Source organism: Mobula hypostoma, chromosome 7 (genome assembly GCF_963921235.1).
Source record: "Mobula hypostoma chromosome 7, sMobHyp1.1, whole genome shotgun sequence".
Lineage (NCBI taxonomy): Eukaryota > Metazoa > Chordata > Chondrichthyes > Myliobatiformes > Myliobatidae > Mobula > Mobula hypostoma.
The window spans coordinates 67,587,372-67,604,047 of NC_086103.1; the positions used below are offsets into that span (position 1 = coordinate 67,587,372).

At 45.8% G+C, this 16,676-nt stretch overlaps 1 protein-coding gene across 1 annotated transcript in view; it reads left to right on the forward strand.

The window, feature by feature from the left end:
• slu7 (SLU7 homolog, splicing factor) overlaps window positions 1-3,480 on the forward strand; it is a 45,543-nt gene extending 42,063 nt beyond the window's left edge. The window contains exons 15-16 of the mRNA XM_063053568.1: window positions 1,615-1,728; window positions 2,962-3,480. Coding sequence (XP_062909638.1) covers window positions 1,615-1,728; window positions 2,962-3,141 — 294 coding nt within the window. The 3' untranslated portion in view covers window positions 3,142-3,480. The remainder of the gene's footprint in view (window positions 1-1,614; window positions 1,729-2,961) is intronic.
• Window positions 3,481-16,676: the final 13,196 nt, after the last annotated feature.

Sequence of the window (16,676 nt, forward strand, 5' to 3'; positions counted from 1 at the left end):
AACCTGGTGGCATGGTGCAAAGATAATAACCTATCCCTCAACGTCAGCAAGACGAAGGAATTGGTTGTTGACTTCAGAAGGAGTAGCGGACCGCACGACCCAATTTATATCGGTGGTACGCAAGTGGAACAGGTCAAAAGCTTTAAGTTCCTTGGGGTCAATATCACAAATGACCTGACTTGGTCCAACCAAGCAGAGTCCACTGCCAAGAAGGCCCACCAGTGCCTTTACTTCCTGAGAAAACTAAAGAAATTTGGCCTGTCCCCTAAAACCCTCACTAATTTTTACAGATGCACCGTAGAGAGCATTCTTCTAGGGTGCATCACAACCTGGTATGGAAGTTGTCCTGTCCAAGACCGGAAGAAGCTGCAGAAGATCGTGAACACAAGCAGCACATCACACAAACCGATCTTCCGTCCTTGGACTCACTTCACACCACACGCTGTCGGAGCAGTGCTGCCAGGATAATCAAGGACACGACCCACCTAACCAACACACTTTTCGTCCCTCTTCCCTCCAGGAGAAGACTCAGGAGCTTGAAGACTCGTATGGCCAGATTTTGGAACAGCTTCTTTCCAACTGTGATAAGACTGCTGAACGGATCCTGACCTGGATCTGGGCTGTACCCTCCAAATATCCGGACCTGCCTCTCGTTTTTTTTGCACTACCTTACTTTCCATTTTTATATTTTCTGTTTATAATTTATAATTTAAATTTTTAATATTTACTATCGATTTGTAATCCAGGGAGCGGGAAGCGCAGAATCAAATATCGCTATGATGATTGTACGTTCTAGTATCAGTTGTTTGGCGACAATAAAATATAAAGTATATACATGTGCAGTGGAGATAAAAACTTATGCAAGCTTTTGTCCTATGCCATTTGTGTTTCTGCTTATTTGAATGAAATTGATGACTTGTTCAACCATGTGACATTAACGTTTGTAACAGATATCTGTCATAACGCTCAGTAAGTGATTCATGATGGAATGCCACCTGATAGGAAGAGAATAAAGGTTCAGTATAAGTCCTGCAGTGGATTAGGAATTGAGTGACAAGATAGGGGGCCTTCTTGTGATATTTCTACTGGTTCATAATTAAGTATTTGGATCTAGGTATTGTTTAGAAACAAATTTAACAATACATTTCCAGGACCAGGTTGCAGAATTACAGCATTTGAAATAGAATTTTATTGGTTCATATTTTTAGGATTCTGTCAGAGAACTACAAAGTGGAGTGTTGCATGGCCAATGGTGTTGCTTCGTTGAGGTGATCTGCAATTTCAACTTGTTGACCTAGTATGGCATATCATAGCCTAATAAAGTTTGATATTCACTTGCATTGTTTGATCACAATACTAGGGCAGGGTGATCAAGAGCCTCCCAAACATAGTCACATGATGTTCAATTCTTCACATTTTCTCCTTAGTTTCCCTGTGAAGAGCTGAGTTGCTGGAGTTGGTGTGCAAGATCTAGGACACGGTCTTTGAAATGTTTAAATAACCTATGCATAACCTTAAAAAAGTACTTTACACTAATTAGGGATGTTCAGTAAGTACAGGTCTTGCCTGTATAACTTATTGTGACAGCACATTGAAAGCTTGCTGTTTTTGTAGATACATAAAGAAAAGCTTAAAGCAGAAAAGAAGAAGAAAAAGAAGAAGCACAAGAAAAGTCATGGCTCAGATAGTGAAGATGAAGATGCAAAAAAGAAAGATAAACTGAACAAGGTGTGTTGCACTTTACTAACAGCCTTGCTAACCAAAAGTAGAAGCAGTCTGCTCGTCCCCTCGAGCCTGCTTGGCCAGTTAAGAAGATCGTGACTGATCTGATTGTTACTCTCTATCCATAGTAACCTTTCGCCTCCCTTGCTCATCACAAATCTATTTATCTCTATCTTAAAAATAGTCACTGGTGCTTCCATCAACATTTTAGACAAAGAGTTCATCAGATTCATGCCCCTCTGAGAGGAAAAAATTGCCACTTATATATTTTAAGCATGTCATCCCTCAATCTTTAAACTTAAACAGGTACATACCTAGTGTGACCAATTTTTCTCATAAGGCAACCTCTGAAAGTCAGTATCAGCTCACTTTTTAAAAATCTGGTTCCTGTGCATTAATATTCTATTTTAAGTAAGAAAACCAATGGAGTCCACAGTACTCTAGTGGAGTCCTTCCAATATGCTGTATATAATTGAGGCATAACCTCTCTACTTTTGCAATTAGTTCCCCTAGCAACAACATTTTGTTAGTTATCTAATCACTTGCTGTACCTGAGTACTGTTTTATGAATCATTTATCCAGACTCCCAGATCCCCCTGCATTCAGAGCACACCAAATTTTCTCAATTTGAAAAAAAAAATTTCAAATCTTTCCTCCCATTATGGACGATTTCACATTTTCTTATATTGCTTGCTGTTTCTAAACTGATTTTATTTGTCTATCTCTTTTTTTTGCTTCATGTTCATCACAACTTACTTTCTACCTATCAACAAATTTAGCAACTGTGCCTTCAGTGTCTTCGTTGCAGTTATTTATATAAAATGTAAAATGCAGAGCGTATGCATGCTGTTTCTCCTGAAGTTGCATATCTCTTGGAAATTCTGACCTGTGTGGTTTGACTAGCATTTCCTTTGCTTAACTTCTGTAATTCCTAGTTTTTGATAAATCAATTGATGCATGTGAATAATTCTAGTTCAAATGAATAAACAGTTATGACATTTTTAGCCCTTTAATCTTTTAAGTCATTTTAAAGATATTTGTTGCTAAATATATCATGGAAATTGAGAATTTAAAACAACATCAAGCAATGTATGTTCAGCCAAAGTTCATACCTAATTTATGTTCACACTTGTATTTATACACTTACCCTAGATCACAGTTTTCAATAATTTTGGGAACCAAATGTTAAACTTCCAGGTTTAACAATGGAAAATAACATACTTCTTTTCCCTTACTTAGGCCCTGCTAGCTGAAGAAGCTCGTTTGAAGCAGGTTGAACACATTTTGCAAATGGATGAACGCAAACGAAGTTACAATAGCAGATACGAAACAAAAGAGCCCACAGAGGAAGAAATGGAGGCGTACAGAATGAAACGCCAGAGACCTGAAGATCCTATGGCTACATTTCTTGAGCAATAAGAATCACACCTTTTCAATCTCAGCTCATGTTGATGCCTCATTTATGCTACAGAAGATTAAACTTAAATTCAATTCAAAATTTATTTGATGACTTCTTTTGAAGGATTACATAATATATGTAATATTTGCTGTGTGGTGAAACTGCCATTTTACATTGTCTAACTCTTATATGTCCGGTTTAGAGAAATAGATTTCTATTCTAAGATTTTCTCTGATAATGTAAGTCAGCATTATGTTCTCCAAGTAAGTTGAATTCATTTGTATGTGAAATACATATTTCTTAAGGTGAAAATCTGCCAATTCATTTCTTGTTTTACCATAAGTTCTCAACCTTGAAATCATAGATACAGTTTTCCACAGAGGATGGATGCGGTTTCTCTTTTTTCCTGTTGATACTGTGCTCACATCATTTTACCAGCATCTCCTTTTCAATTTAAATATTTGAATTCCAGCTTCACTTTGAATACAAATTGATGCTTACATTGCTTCTTATATAATAGCCTGCAAAGTAACAAGCTCCAAGGCTATTTTTTTCTCCATTTATGATGATCTAGTTATTAAACAATCCATCCCACATTCTTCTATTACATTCCCAAACTCTACCCTGTCACGTGGAACCTCGCTTTATCATTGCTGCTCTTATTTTGATCACAACTTTAGGGAAAGTGCAGCATGATTTTTGTAAATATATTGCATCTGTTTTCTGTATTTGCGACTATTCCTCCAAAGCTATATTCAAAAATTTACAGAACTTGTATAGTAAGACCTGCCCATTCATCCTTCAGTGTAACTGGAACACTGAGGAAGCTGTTTGAGCTTCCACTTAGACTGGTTATTCATTGTCAACTTGGGGTACACAGTTACGTAGTGGTCAGCACAACACTTTACAGTGCCAGTGACCCGGGGTTCACAGTTACGTAGTGGTCAGCACAACACTTTACAGTGCCAGTGACCCGGGGTTCACAGTTACGTAGTGGTCAGCACAACACTTTACAGTGCCAGTGACCCGGGGTACACAGTAATGTAGTGGTCAGCACAACACTTTACAGTGCCAGTGACCTGGGGTTCACAGTAACGTAGTGGTCAGCACAACACTTTACAGTGCCAGTGACCGGAGTACACAGTAACATAGTGGTCAGCACACTTTACAGTGCCAGTGACCTGGGGTTCACAGTAACATAGTGGTCAGCACACTTTACAGTGCCAGTGACCTGGGGTTCACAGTAACGTAGTGGTCAGCACACTTTACAGTGCCAGTGACCGGAGTACACAGTAACATAGTGGTCAGCACAACACTTTACAGTGCCAGTGACTGGGGTTCATAGTAACGTAGTGGTCAGCACAACACTTTACAGTGCCAGTGACTGGGGTTCACAGTAACGTAGTGGTCAGCACAACACTTTGCCAGTGACTGGGGTACACAGTAACGTAGTGGTCAGCACAACACTTTACAGTGCCAGTCACTGGGGTTCATAGTAATGTAATGGTCAGCACAACACTTTACAGTGCCAGTGACTGGGGTACACAGTAACGTAGTGGTCAGCACAACACTTTACAGTGCCAGTGACTGGGGTTCACAGTAACGTAGTGGTCAGCACAACACTTTACAGTGCCAGTGACCCGGGGTTCACAGTAACGTAGTGGCCAGCACAACACTTTACAGTGCCAGTGATCTGGGGATCACAGTAACGTAGTGGTCAGCACAACACTTTACAGTGCCAGTGACCCGGGGTACACAGTAGCGTAATGGTCAGCACAACACTTTACAGTGCCAGTGACCCGGGGTTCACAGTAATGTAGTGGTCAGCACAACACTTTACAGTGCCAGTGACTGGGGTACACAGTAACGTAGTGGTCAGCACAACACTTTACAGTGCCAGTGACTGGGGTTCATAGTAATGTAATGGTCAGCACAACACTTTACAGTGCCAGTGACTGGGGTTCACAGTAACGTAGTGGTCAGCACAACACTTTACAGTGCCAGTGACTCGGGGTTCACAGTAACGTAGTGGTCAGCACAACACTTTACAGTGCCAGTGACCCGGGGTTCACAGTAATGTAGTGGTCAGCACAACACTTTACAGTGCCAGTGACTCGGGGTTCACAGTAACGTAGGGGTCAGCACAACACTTTACAGTGCCAGTGACCCGAGGTTCACAGTAACGTAGTGGTCAGCACAACACTTTACAGTGCCAGTGACCCGGGGTTCACAGTAACGTGGTCAGCACAACACTCTACAGTGCCAGTGACCCGGGGTTCACAGTAACGTAGTGGTCAGCACAACACTTTACAGTGCCAGTGACCCGGGGTTCACAGTAATGTAGTGGTCAGCACAACACTTTACAGTGCCAGTGACCCGAGGTTCACAGTAACGTAGTGGTCAGCACAACACTTTACAGTGCCAGTGACTCGGGGTTCACAGTAACGTAGGGGTCAGCACAACACTTTACAGTGCCAGTGACCCGAGGTTCACAGTAACGTAGTGGTCAGCACAACACTTTACAGTGCCAGTGACCCGGGGTTCACAGTAACGTGGTCAGCACAACACTCTACAGTGCCAGTGACCCGGGGTTCACAGTAACGTAGTGGTCAGCACAACACTTTACAGTGCCAGTGACTGGGGTTCAGAGTAACGTAGTGGCCAGCACAACACTTTACAGTACTAGTGACCCGGGGTTCACAGTAACGTAGTGGTCAGCACAACACTTTACAGTGCCAGTGACCCGGGGTTCACAGTAACGTAGTGGTCAGCACAACACTTTACAGTGCCAGTGACCCGGGGTTCACAGTTACGTAGTGGTCAGCACAACACTTTACAGTGCCAGTGACCCGGGGTTCACAGTAACGTAGTGGTCAGCACGGCGCTTTACAGTGCCAGTGACCCGGGGTTCACAGTAACGTAGTGGTCACCACACTTTACAGTGCCAGTGACCCAGGGTTCACAGTAACATAGGGGTCAGCACGATGCTTTACAGTGCCAGTGACCTGGGGTTCACAGTAACGTAGTGGCCAGCACAACACTTTACAGTGCCAGTGACTGGGGTTCACAGTAACGTAGTGGTCACCACACTTTACAGTGCCAGTGACCCAGGGTTCACAGTAACATAGGGGTCAGCACGATGCTTTACAGTGCCAGTGATCTGGGGATCACAGTAACGTAGTGGTCAGCACAACACTTTACAGTGCCAGTGACCCGGGGTTCACAGTAACGTAGTGGCCAGCACAACACTTTACAGTGCCAGTGATCTGGGGATCACAGTAACGTAGTGGTCAGCACAACACTTTACAGTGCCAGTGACCCGGGGTACACAGTAGCGTAATGGTCAGCACAACACTTTACAGTGCCAGTGACCCGGGGTTCACAGTAATGTAGTGGTCAGCACAACACTTTACAGTGCCAGTGACTGGGGTACACAGTAACGTAGTGGTCAGCACAACACTTTACAGTGCCAGTGACTGGGGTTCATAGTAATGTAATGGTCAGCACAACACTTTACAGTGCCAGTGACTGGGGTTCACAGTAACGTAGTGGTCAGCACAACACTTTACAGTGCCAGTGACTCGGGGTTCACAGTAACGTAGTGGTCAGCACAACACTTTACAGTGCCAGTGACCCGGGGTTCACAGTAACGTAGTGGTCAGCACAACACTTTACAGTGCCAGTGACTCGGGGTTCACAGTAACGTAGGGGTCAGCACAACACTTTACAGTGCCAGTGACCCGAGGTTCACAGTAACGTAGTGGTCAGCACAACACTTTACAGTGCCAGTGACCCGGGGTTCACAGTAACGTAGTGGTCAGCACAACACTCTACAGTGCCAGTGACCCGGGGTTCACAGTAACGTAGTGGTCAGCACAACACTTTACAGTGCCAGTGACCCGGGGTTCACAGTAATGTAGGGGTCAGCACAACACTTTACAGTGCCAGTGACCGGGGTACACAGTAATGTAATGGTCAGCACAACACTTTACAGTGCCAGTGACTGGGGTTCACAGTAACGTAGTGGTCAGCACAACACTTTACAGTGCCAGTGACTCGGGGTTCACAGTAACGTAGTGGTCAGCACAACACTTTACAGTGCCAGTGACCCGAGGTTCACAGTAACGTAGTGGTCAGCACAACACTTTACAGTGCCAGTGACTCGGGGTTCACAGTAACGTAGGGGTCAGCACAACACTTTACAGTGCCAGTGACCCGAGGTTCACAGTAACGTAGTGGTCAGCACAACACTTTACAGTGCCAGTGACCCGGGGTTCACAGTAACGTAGTGGTCAGCACAACACTCTACAGTGCCAGTGACCCGGGGTTCACAGTAACGTAGTGGTCAGCACAACACTTTACAGTGCCAGTGACCCGGGGTTCACAGTAATGTAGGGGTCAGCACAACACTTTACAGTGCCAGTGACCGGGGTACACAGTAATGTAGTGGTCAGCACAACGCTTTACAGTGCCAGTGACCCGGGGTACACAGTAACGTAGTGGTCAGCACACTTTACAGTGCCAGTGACCCAGGGTTCACAGTAACATAGGGGTCAGCACGATGCTTTACAGTGCCAGTGACCTGGGGTTCACAGTAACGTAGTGGCCAGCACAACACTTTACAGTGCCAGTGACTGGGGTTCACAGTAACGTAGTGGTCAGCACAACACTTTACAGTGCCAGTGACCCGGGGTTCACAGTAACGTAGTGGTCAGCACAACACTTTACAGTGCCAGTGACTGGGGTTCACAGTAACGTAGTGGCCAGCACAACACTTTACAGTACTAGTGACCCGGGGTTCACAGTAACGTAGTGGTCAGCACAACACTTTACAGTGCCAGTGACCCGGGGTTCACAGTAACGTAGTGGTCAGCACAACACTTTACAGTGCCAGTGACCCGGGGTTCACAGTTACGTAGTGGTCAGCACAACACTTTACAGTGCCAGTGACCCGGGGTACACAGTAGCGTAATGGTCAGCACAACACTTTACAGTGCCAGTGACCCGGGGTTCACAGTAATGTAGTGGTCAGCACAACACTTTACAGTGCCAGTGACTGGGGTACACAGTAACGTAGTGGTCAGCACAACACTTTACAGTGCCAGTGACTGGGGTTCATAGTAATGTAATGGTCAGCACAACACTTTACAGTGCCAGTGACTGGGGTTCACAGTAACGTAGTGGTCAGCACAACACTTTACAGTGCCAGTGACTCGGGGTTCACAGTAACGTAGTGGTCAGCACAACACTTTACAGTGCCAGTGACCCGGGGTTCACAGTAATGTAGTGGTCAGCACAACACTTTACAGTGCCAGTGACCCGAGGTTCACAGTAACGTAGTGGTCAGCACAACACTTTACAGTGCCAGTGACTCGGGGTTCACAGTAACGTAGGGGTCAGCACAACACTTTACAGTGCCAGTGACCCGAGGTTCACAGTAACGTAGTGGTCAGCACAACACTTTACAGTGCCAGTGACCCGGGGTTCACAGTAACGTAGTGGTCAGCACAACACTCTACAGTGCCAGTGACCCGGGGTTCACAGTAACGTAGTGGTCAGCACAACACTTTACAGTGCCAGTGACCCGGGGTTCACAGTAATGTAGGGGTCAGCACAACACTTTACAGTGCCAGTGACCGGGGTACACAGTAATGTAGTGGTCAGCACAACGCTTTACAGTGCCAGTGACCCGGGGTACACAGTAACGTAGTGGTCAGCACACTTTACAGTGCCAGTGACCCAGGGTTCACAGTAACATAGGGGTCAGCACGATGCTTTACAGTGCCAGTGACCTGGGGTTCACAGTAACGTAGTGGCCAGCACAACACTTTACAGTGCCAGTGACTGGGGTTCACAGTAACGTAGTGGTCAGCACAACACTTTACAGTGCCAGTGACCCGGGGTTCACAGTAACGTAGTGGTCAGCACAACACTTTACAGTGCCAGTGACTGGGGTTCACAGTAACGTAGTGGCCAGCACAACACTTTACAGTACTAGTGACCCGGGGTTCACAGTAACGTAGTGGTCAGCACAACACTTTACAGTGCCAGTGACCCGGGGTTCACAGTAACGTAGTGGTCAGCACAACACTTTACAGTGCCAGTGACCCGGGGTTCACAGTTACGTAGTGGTCAGCACAACACTTTACAGTGCCAGTGACCCGGGGTTCACAGTAACGTAGTGGTCAGCACGGCGCTTTACAGTGCCAGTGACCCGGGGTTCACAGTAACGTAGTGGTCACCACACTTTACAGTGCCAGTGACCCAGGGTTCACAGTAACATAGGGGTCAGCACGATGCTTTACAGTGCCAGTGACCTGGGGTTCACAGTAACGTAGTGGCCAGCACAACACTTTACAGTGCCAGTGACTGGGGTTCACAGTAACGTAGTGGTCACCACACTTTACAGTGCCAGTGACCCAGGGTTCACAGTAACATAGGGGTCAGCACGATGCTTTACAGTGCCAGTGACCTGGGGTTCACAGTAACGTAGTGGCCAGCACAACACTTTACAGTGCCAGTGACCCGGGGTACACAGTAACGTAGTGGTCACCACACTTTACAGTGCCAGTGACCCAGGGTTCACAGTAACATAGGGGTCAGCACGATGCTTTACAGTGCCAGTGACCTGGGGTTCACAGTAACGTAGTGGCCAGCACAACACTTTACAGTGCCAGTGACTCGGGGTTCACAGTAACGTAGGGGTCAGCACAACACTTTACAGTGCCAGTGACCCGGGGTTCACAGTAACATAGTGGTCAGCACAACACTTTACAGTGCCAGTGACCCGGGGTTCACAGTAACGAAGGGGTCAGCACAACACTTTACAGTACCAGTGACCCGGGGTTCACAGTAACGTAGTGGTCAGCACAACACTTTACAGTGCCAGTGACCCGGGGTTCACAGTAACATAGTGGTCAGCACAACACTTTACAGTGCCAGTGACCTGGGGTTCACAGTAACGTAGTGGCCAGCACAACACTTTACAGTGCCAGTGACTCGGGGTTCACAGTAACGTAGGGGTCAGCACAACACTTTACAGTGCCAGTGACCCAGGGTTCACAGTAACATAGGGGTCAGCACGATGCTTTACAGTGCCAGTGACCTGGGGTTCACAGTAACGTAGTGGCCAGCACAGCACTTTACAGTGCCAGTGACCCGGGGTACACAGTAACGTAGTGGTCACCACACTTTACAGTGCCAGTGACTCGGGGTTCACAGTAACGTAGGGGTCAGCACAACACTTTACAGTGCCAGTGACCCGGGGTTCACAGTAACATAGTGGTCAGCACAACACTTTACAGTGCCAGTGACCCGGGGTTCACAGTAACGAAGGGGTCAGCACAACACTTTACAGTACCAGTGACCCGGGGTTCACAGTAACGTACTGGTCAGCACGACACTTTACAGTACCAGTGACCCAGGGTTCACAGTAACGTAGGGGTCCGCACGACGCTTTACAGTGCCAGTGACCCGGGGATCACAGTAACGTAGGGGTCAGCACAACACTTTACAGTGCCAGTGACCCGGGGATCACAGTAACGTAGTGGTCAGCACAACGCTTTACAGTGCCAGTGACCCGGGGTTCATCTCCCTCAGCTGCCCGTACAGAGTTTGTATGTTCTGTCCGTGGCTCTGTGGGTTTCCACCCAGTGCTCGGGTCTCCTCCCACAGTCCAAAGATGTACCGGTTGGAAGGCTAATTCGTCATTGTAAATTGTCCCGTGATTAGACTGGGATTAAATTGGAGAATTGCTGTGTGGCACAGCTCGGAGGACTGGAAGGGCCTATTCCACACTGTATGTCAGTCAATAGGAAGGAAGCCCCACTTTCCAGTATACCTACGTTCCATCTGACAACCATATATGCCTAGTGCAGTAGGAGACTGGTTAAAGATCAGGAGCAGATGAGCTTTCTAGTTATATTAATTAATTAGATGGTGTGCCAGCCGACAGTAAATTGTAAGACTTTGTGTATAACTTGATACTTTGAAGTTTAATTACCTCATTCTTTCACCTATTATTCTTTCTCACAGCCATATAATTGTCATTGACCCCACCGGCCCGTGTTCAGTGGACAGATACTGCTGCTCTCGTGTTGGAGGTCAACACGTCCGTACAGGATACCTGGACCTATTAGTACGTGGGATGAATGCTGAGAGTTCTCCCTGCAGAACTGCCCAAGAAATTCCAGCCTAATGGTCACTTTTCCCTCTCCTCGGCCCAAGCCTTAACTTATTTCTGGGTCTGACCACTGTTCAGTCTTTGGTGATAACTCCTAAAGTCAAGATTTCAATCACTTAATCATTTTACACAGCTTGGTTTCTGACTTGGCGTCATTCTGTACCGTATCCAAGCCTCAAGACCAACCACAACAACAGAATGTAACAGTGTGGTTAACAATTGGCAAGGAGTGTCTGCATTATTGGACTTGGTCCATCTCAATTTGCTGTTGAGTGAGTTTTTAGGGATTTAAAGATGAGCTTACCGCTCTGTTCCAAAAAGGAGCTGCAAATAAACAAGAAAAAAATATTCATACATGTGCAGATGACAACTTTTGTTCACTCAGTTTCAGTCAGAGAAAGAACGTTTTTAGGATCGGGTGACATGATGAGTGAAGTTAAGGACCAACTAAATCTCCCCTCTGGTGTGTTCTGGTTGCTAGAACAAGGTTTGGGTATGTGATGGTGACAACCAAGTTTTTCCTCTAAATTAGGAACTCTTTGACTTGTTCCAAATCTATTTGTAAAATCTCAAGGAAAAGCTGAGTAACTTGTTAAGAGTATTACAGATAATTGAATTATTTCAAATATAAAATGAGTTGCAATAAAAAGATTTAAAAAGTCAATTAATTTAACCTTTTTAAAGATTGAGATAAAATCTAATCTAAATTATTGCCTCTGCTGATGGGATGGAAAATGGTGTTCCCAGTGAAGAGTATCATTTTATTGTGGTGTCCTGTCTGTGCTAGTTTATGTTTAGATATTACTTTCTGACTTCATTACAGCCTAGATGGACAAAGGGTACTGGACATCCATAGTGAAATTAATAAATCAAGGCCAGTGAACTGCAAGTTGTTGAAGAGATCAGTGATAAAATGGAGTCGAGGTATGCAGACACAAGTTCAGTGTGGCAGGAGCAGGCAGCAACAATGAGTCTACCTGGGCAGTCAGGTTTTGGATCTTGGGTTGGAGGTAGAGGAGCATTTCTTGTTGAGGAAAGTATGAGGTTGGTGACAGTGGGATGGGAGATCTCCTAAGCTGATGAGGTTGATGATGGTGCAGGAGACAATGACCTCATGATCCTCTTCGAAGGGTAGATAAGAGGAGGTGTCTGAGAGTTGTAGCCTGGCCTCAGCAAGGTAGCGGTTAGTTTGCCAGACTACAACAGCAGCCGTTTGTCTGTGGGTGTGATGGTGAGACAACACTTCCCATCGCTGAGTTAAGGTTCAGTTCAAGAACCTGCTGGTTATAAGAGAGTACCTGTACACGAAGGTGTGAGTCCGATGGCAGGAGTGAGATGGTGGAATGACCCGGATGGTGAGGATGAGAGGTGAAAGGTGATCTGCAAGTCTGTGGGGGTCGCCTGTATCTGTTGTGGCTTCCACTACATTAGTGAGATTCGACATAGATTGGGGAACTGCTTTGCTGACCGTCTTTGCTCTGTCCACAACAAGCAGGATTTCCCAGTGGACAGCCATTTTAATTCCGCTCCCCATTCCAATATGTCAGTCCATGGCCTCCTCTACTTCCACAATGAGGTCATTCAAGTTGGAGGAGCAATATGTACTCCATTTGGGTTACCTCCAACCTGACAGCATGAACGTCGATTTCTCAAGCTTCTGGAAGTTTCTCTCCCTCCCCCTTCTCTCATTTTCCATTTCCCATTCTGGCTCCACTCTTACCCCTTCTCCTTGCCTACCTGTCTCTTCCCCCCCCCCCAGTGCCCCTCCATCTTCCATGCTCCACTGCCCTCTCCTTTCAGATACCTTTTACAGCCCTTTACCCTTGCCGTGTATCACCTCCACGATGGCGCTTGCTGGCGATATACAGCGACATTTTGCAAGCAGCTAACAAAACTATTAGATGTCAGGCAGCAAGGTAGTGTAGTGGTTAGCACAACGCTTTACAGTCCCAGCAACCTGAGTACAGTCCCTGTAGCTGCCTGTAAGGAGTTGGTATGTTCTCCCCTCAACCGTGTGGGTTTCCTCCAGGTGCTCCGGTTTCCTCCCACAGTCCAAACGCACCCTGATTGGTAGGTTAATGGGTCATTGTAGGTTGTCCTGTGATTAGTCTAGGGTTAAGTTGAGGGGGGTTACTGGGCGTAGTGGCTCAAAGGGCCTATTCCACGCTGTATGTCAATAAAATATACTTCTGAACTGTGATTGGAGCAATCTGCAGTCTGTTATTTCCCTTTTGAAAACGTACTTTTGAACTGTCTAAACAAACTAGCGATTTTATGATCCCCTGATGGATTCCACAAACTTGACTCTCAGGAGTGCGGGTAAGGCACCTTGAAACAGACGAAGGCCGGGGTGGGTTTAGAGCCAGGTTGAAGCGTCAAAGCCAGAAAGCGGAAAACGAACTAGTGTTCAGCCCTGCTACTCTGTGCAAACCAATATTCCCCACCTGAGCCTGCCCCACCTGCCTTTCTTTGACCCATCTCCCTCTCTGCCATCAGGCACGAGGTGCAGGAGTCTTGGGTCCCATGCCAGCTGTTGCCCTGCTGTGTGGCGCTGGTGTGCACGGCTTCGCCCACCCCAACGCTGAAATGACTCCACAACCCGTGCACTCACTTTCAGGGACCCTGCAGCTCCTGTTCTCAGTATTATTTATTTACTCCTTTATCATCTGCACAACTTCTCCTCCTTTACACGTGAGATCTTTGCCAATATTTGTTACTTTTGTATTTTTCATGGGTTCTGTTGTGTTTATTTTCCGGTGGGTATCTGCAAGAAAACGAGACTCAAGGTTGTATATGGTATACATACCTGGATAATAATCTTACTTTGATCCATACTCTCACTTCCACCCACCTTCCCCCTCACTTGGCCTCATCTCTCACATCCCAGCTTGTACACCTCCCCTCACCCCCTACATTATTATTCTGGCTTCCTTTCCAGTCCTGATGCAACATCGACTCTTTATTCCTCTCCACACAGGTGCTGCCTGGCCTGCTGAGTTCCTCCAGTTTTTTTCTGTGCCGGTGGTGTGTGTGCATGAGTAGTTTATGAAGTGGTTCCCTCTTCCTTTTACATGTGCCCCAGATGCATGACCTTAGTACGAGACATTCCAAACACTCCTTCACCACTTTGGGTAGAACACAACAGCAGAGGACTGAGCCCTGTGTTCACTGTGGGCCAGAAGTTCCTTTGACAGAGGATGTTTCATCAAGGACTCTGAATGTTTTCATCAGCCCATCTGGTGATCTCTTCCTCAAAGTTCAAAGTACAACTGCACTGCTGGATCCAGCTCTAAGCACATTGTTAAGTTCGCTGATGACACATGTCCTCGTCAGCAACAATGACAAGTCAGCATGCAGAGTCACGGTAGAGTATCTGATAGACTGGTGCTAACACAGTGACTCGGGTTTCAATGTGGCTAAGACTAAAGAGACCATTGTGGCTTCAGGAAAGTGCAGGCTGACCACTCCCTATAACACATCAATCGCTGCTCCATGGAGGGAACTGGAGGCACCAAGTTTCTTGGAGTGCACACCATGCATGATTGCACCTGGTTCTCCAACACCATCGCTTTAGTCAAGAGAGTACAGCAGCGCCTCCACCTCCTGAGGAGATTGAGGTGACCAAGACTCCCCACCCTCATTCTAACCATATTCTACTGGTGCATCTTTGAGAGTGTCCTGACCAGTTGTATCACCGTCTGGTATGCAAATTGCAAGACACTGCAACAGATTGTGAGGACTGCTGAAAGAATCATTGGGGTCTACCCTAACCAGGACATACACCATAAACACCGCATTTGTAGAGCCCTCAGCATTGTCAAGTGCCCTTCCCATACGTCCATCAATCTCTTCAACTCCTAGCTTATAGTACAAGATACCACAGTATAAGAACAAGCACTGTTAGGCTGGGTTACAGCGTCTTCCTCTAGGCCATGAGACTTCTGAATACCGTGTTACCATCCACCAGACAATATTTATGACTGCATCAGTAGCAGTGATACTCTATATGTACTTTATTCTATATGTACTTTATGTCAATTTGTACTTCTACAGAATACTTTTTAATCTGTTAATATTATTGTGTTAACATTTTATGTTCTGTATGTGTGATCTATGTGCTGTATTTTGACCTTGGTCCTTGAGGAATATTGTTTCATTCATCTGTATCCATTGTGTATCATTGAATAACAATGATCTTGAACTTGACTTAATGTCACCATAGGCTACCCCGAGATTCATTTCCTTTCAGGTATTCAAGTTAGAACAAAGAAATACAATAGAATCAATGACAAGCCACACAAAAAATAAGGACTGGCAAACACTAATGTGTAAAAGAAAACAAACTCTGCAAATACAAAAGAATAATAGTAATAAATAATACTGATAACATGATTATAGAGTCCTTGAATGTGAGCCTACAAGTTGTGGAATCAGTTCAGTGTTGAGATGAGTGAAGTTCTACAAGTTTGTGGTGGCCAGTGTGATCATGTTTGCTGTTGTGTGCTGGGGCAGCAGGCTGAGGGTAGCAGACACCAACAGAATCAACAAACTCATTCGTAAGGCCAGTGATGTTGTGAGGATGGAACTGGACTCTCTGACGGTGGTGTCTGAAAAGAGGATGCTGTCCAAGTTGCATGCCATCTTGGACAATGTCTCCCATCCACTACATAATGTACTGGGTGGGCACAGGAGTACATCCAGCCAGAGACTCATTCCACCGAGATGCAACACAGAGCGTCATAGGAAGCCATTCCTGCCTGTGGCCATCAAACTTTACAACTCCTCCCTTGGAGGGTCAGACACCCTGTGCCGATAGGCTGGTCCTGGACTTATTTCATAATTTTCTGGCACAATTTACATATTACTATTTAACTATTTATGGTTCTATTACTATTTATTATTTATGGTGCAACTGTAACGAAAACCAGTTTCCCCTGGGATCAATAAAGTATGACTATGACTATGTTATCCACTCTGGTTCAGGAGCCTGACGTTGGAAGGGTAATTACTGTTCCTGAACCTAACGCTCCTGTACCTCCTTCCCAACGGCAACACTGAGAAGAGAGTGGGACCAGGATGGTGGGGGTCCATGACAGACATTGAGATAGAGTCTTTCAGAAATTTGGTGGTAGGCATGCAAACAATGCAGCCAGTGAATTTAAAACAACTGATGGTAAGTAGGTTAATTAGTGGGAGGGGACATTGACGTTGGATCATTTGACCTTGCAGTGACTTTGGAGAGTTTTGCAGACATATCATTAGTGGTGTCTTCTAATGCCTGGAGAAACCCGGTATAGGTGAGGTACTGCATTGACATCACAGCAGCATTTGGCCAAAGGTGTACCATTTCCAAATAAATTTGGAGCTCATGGT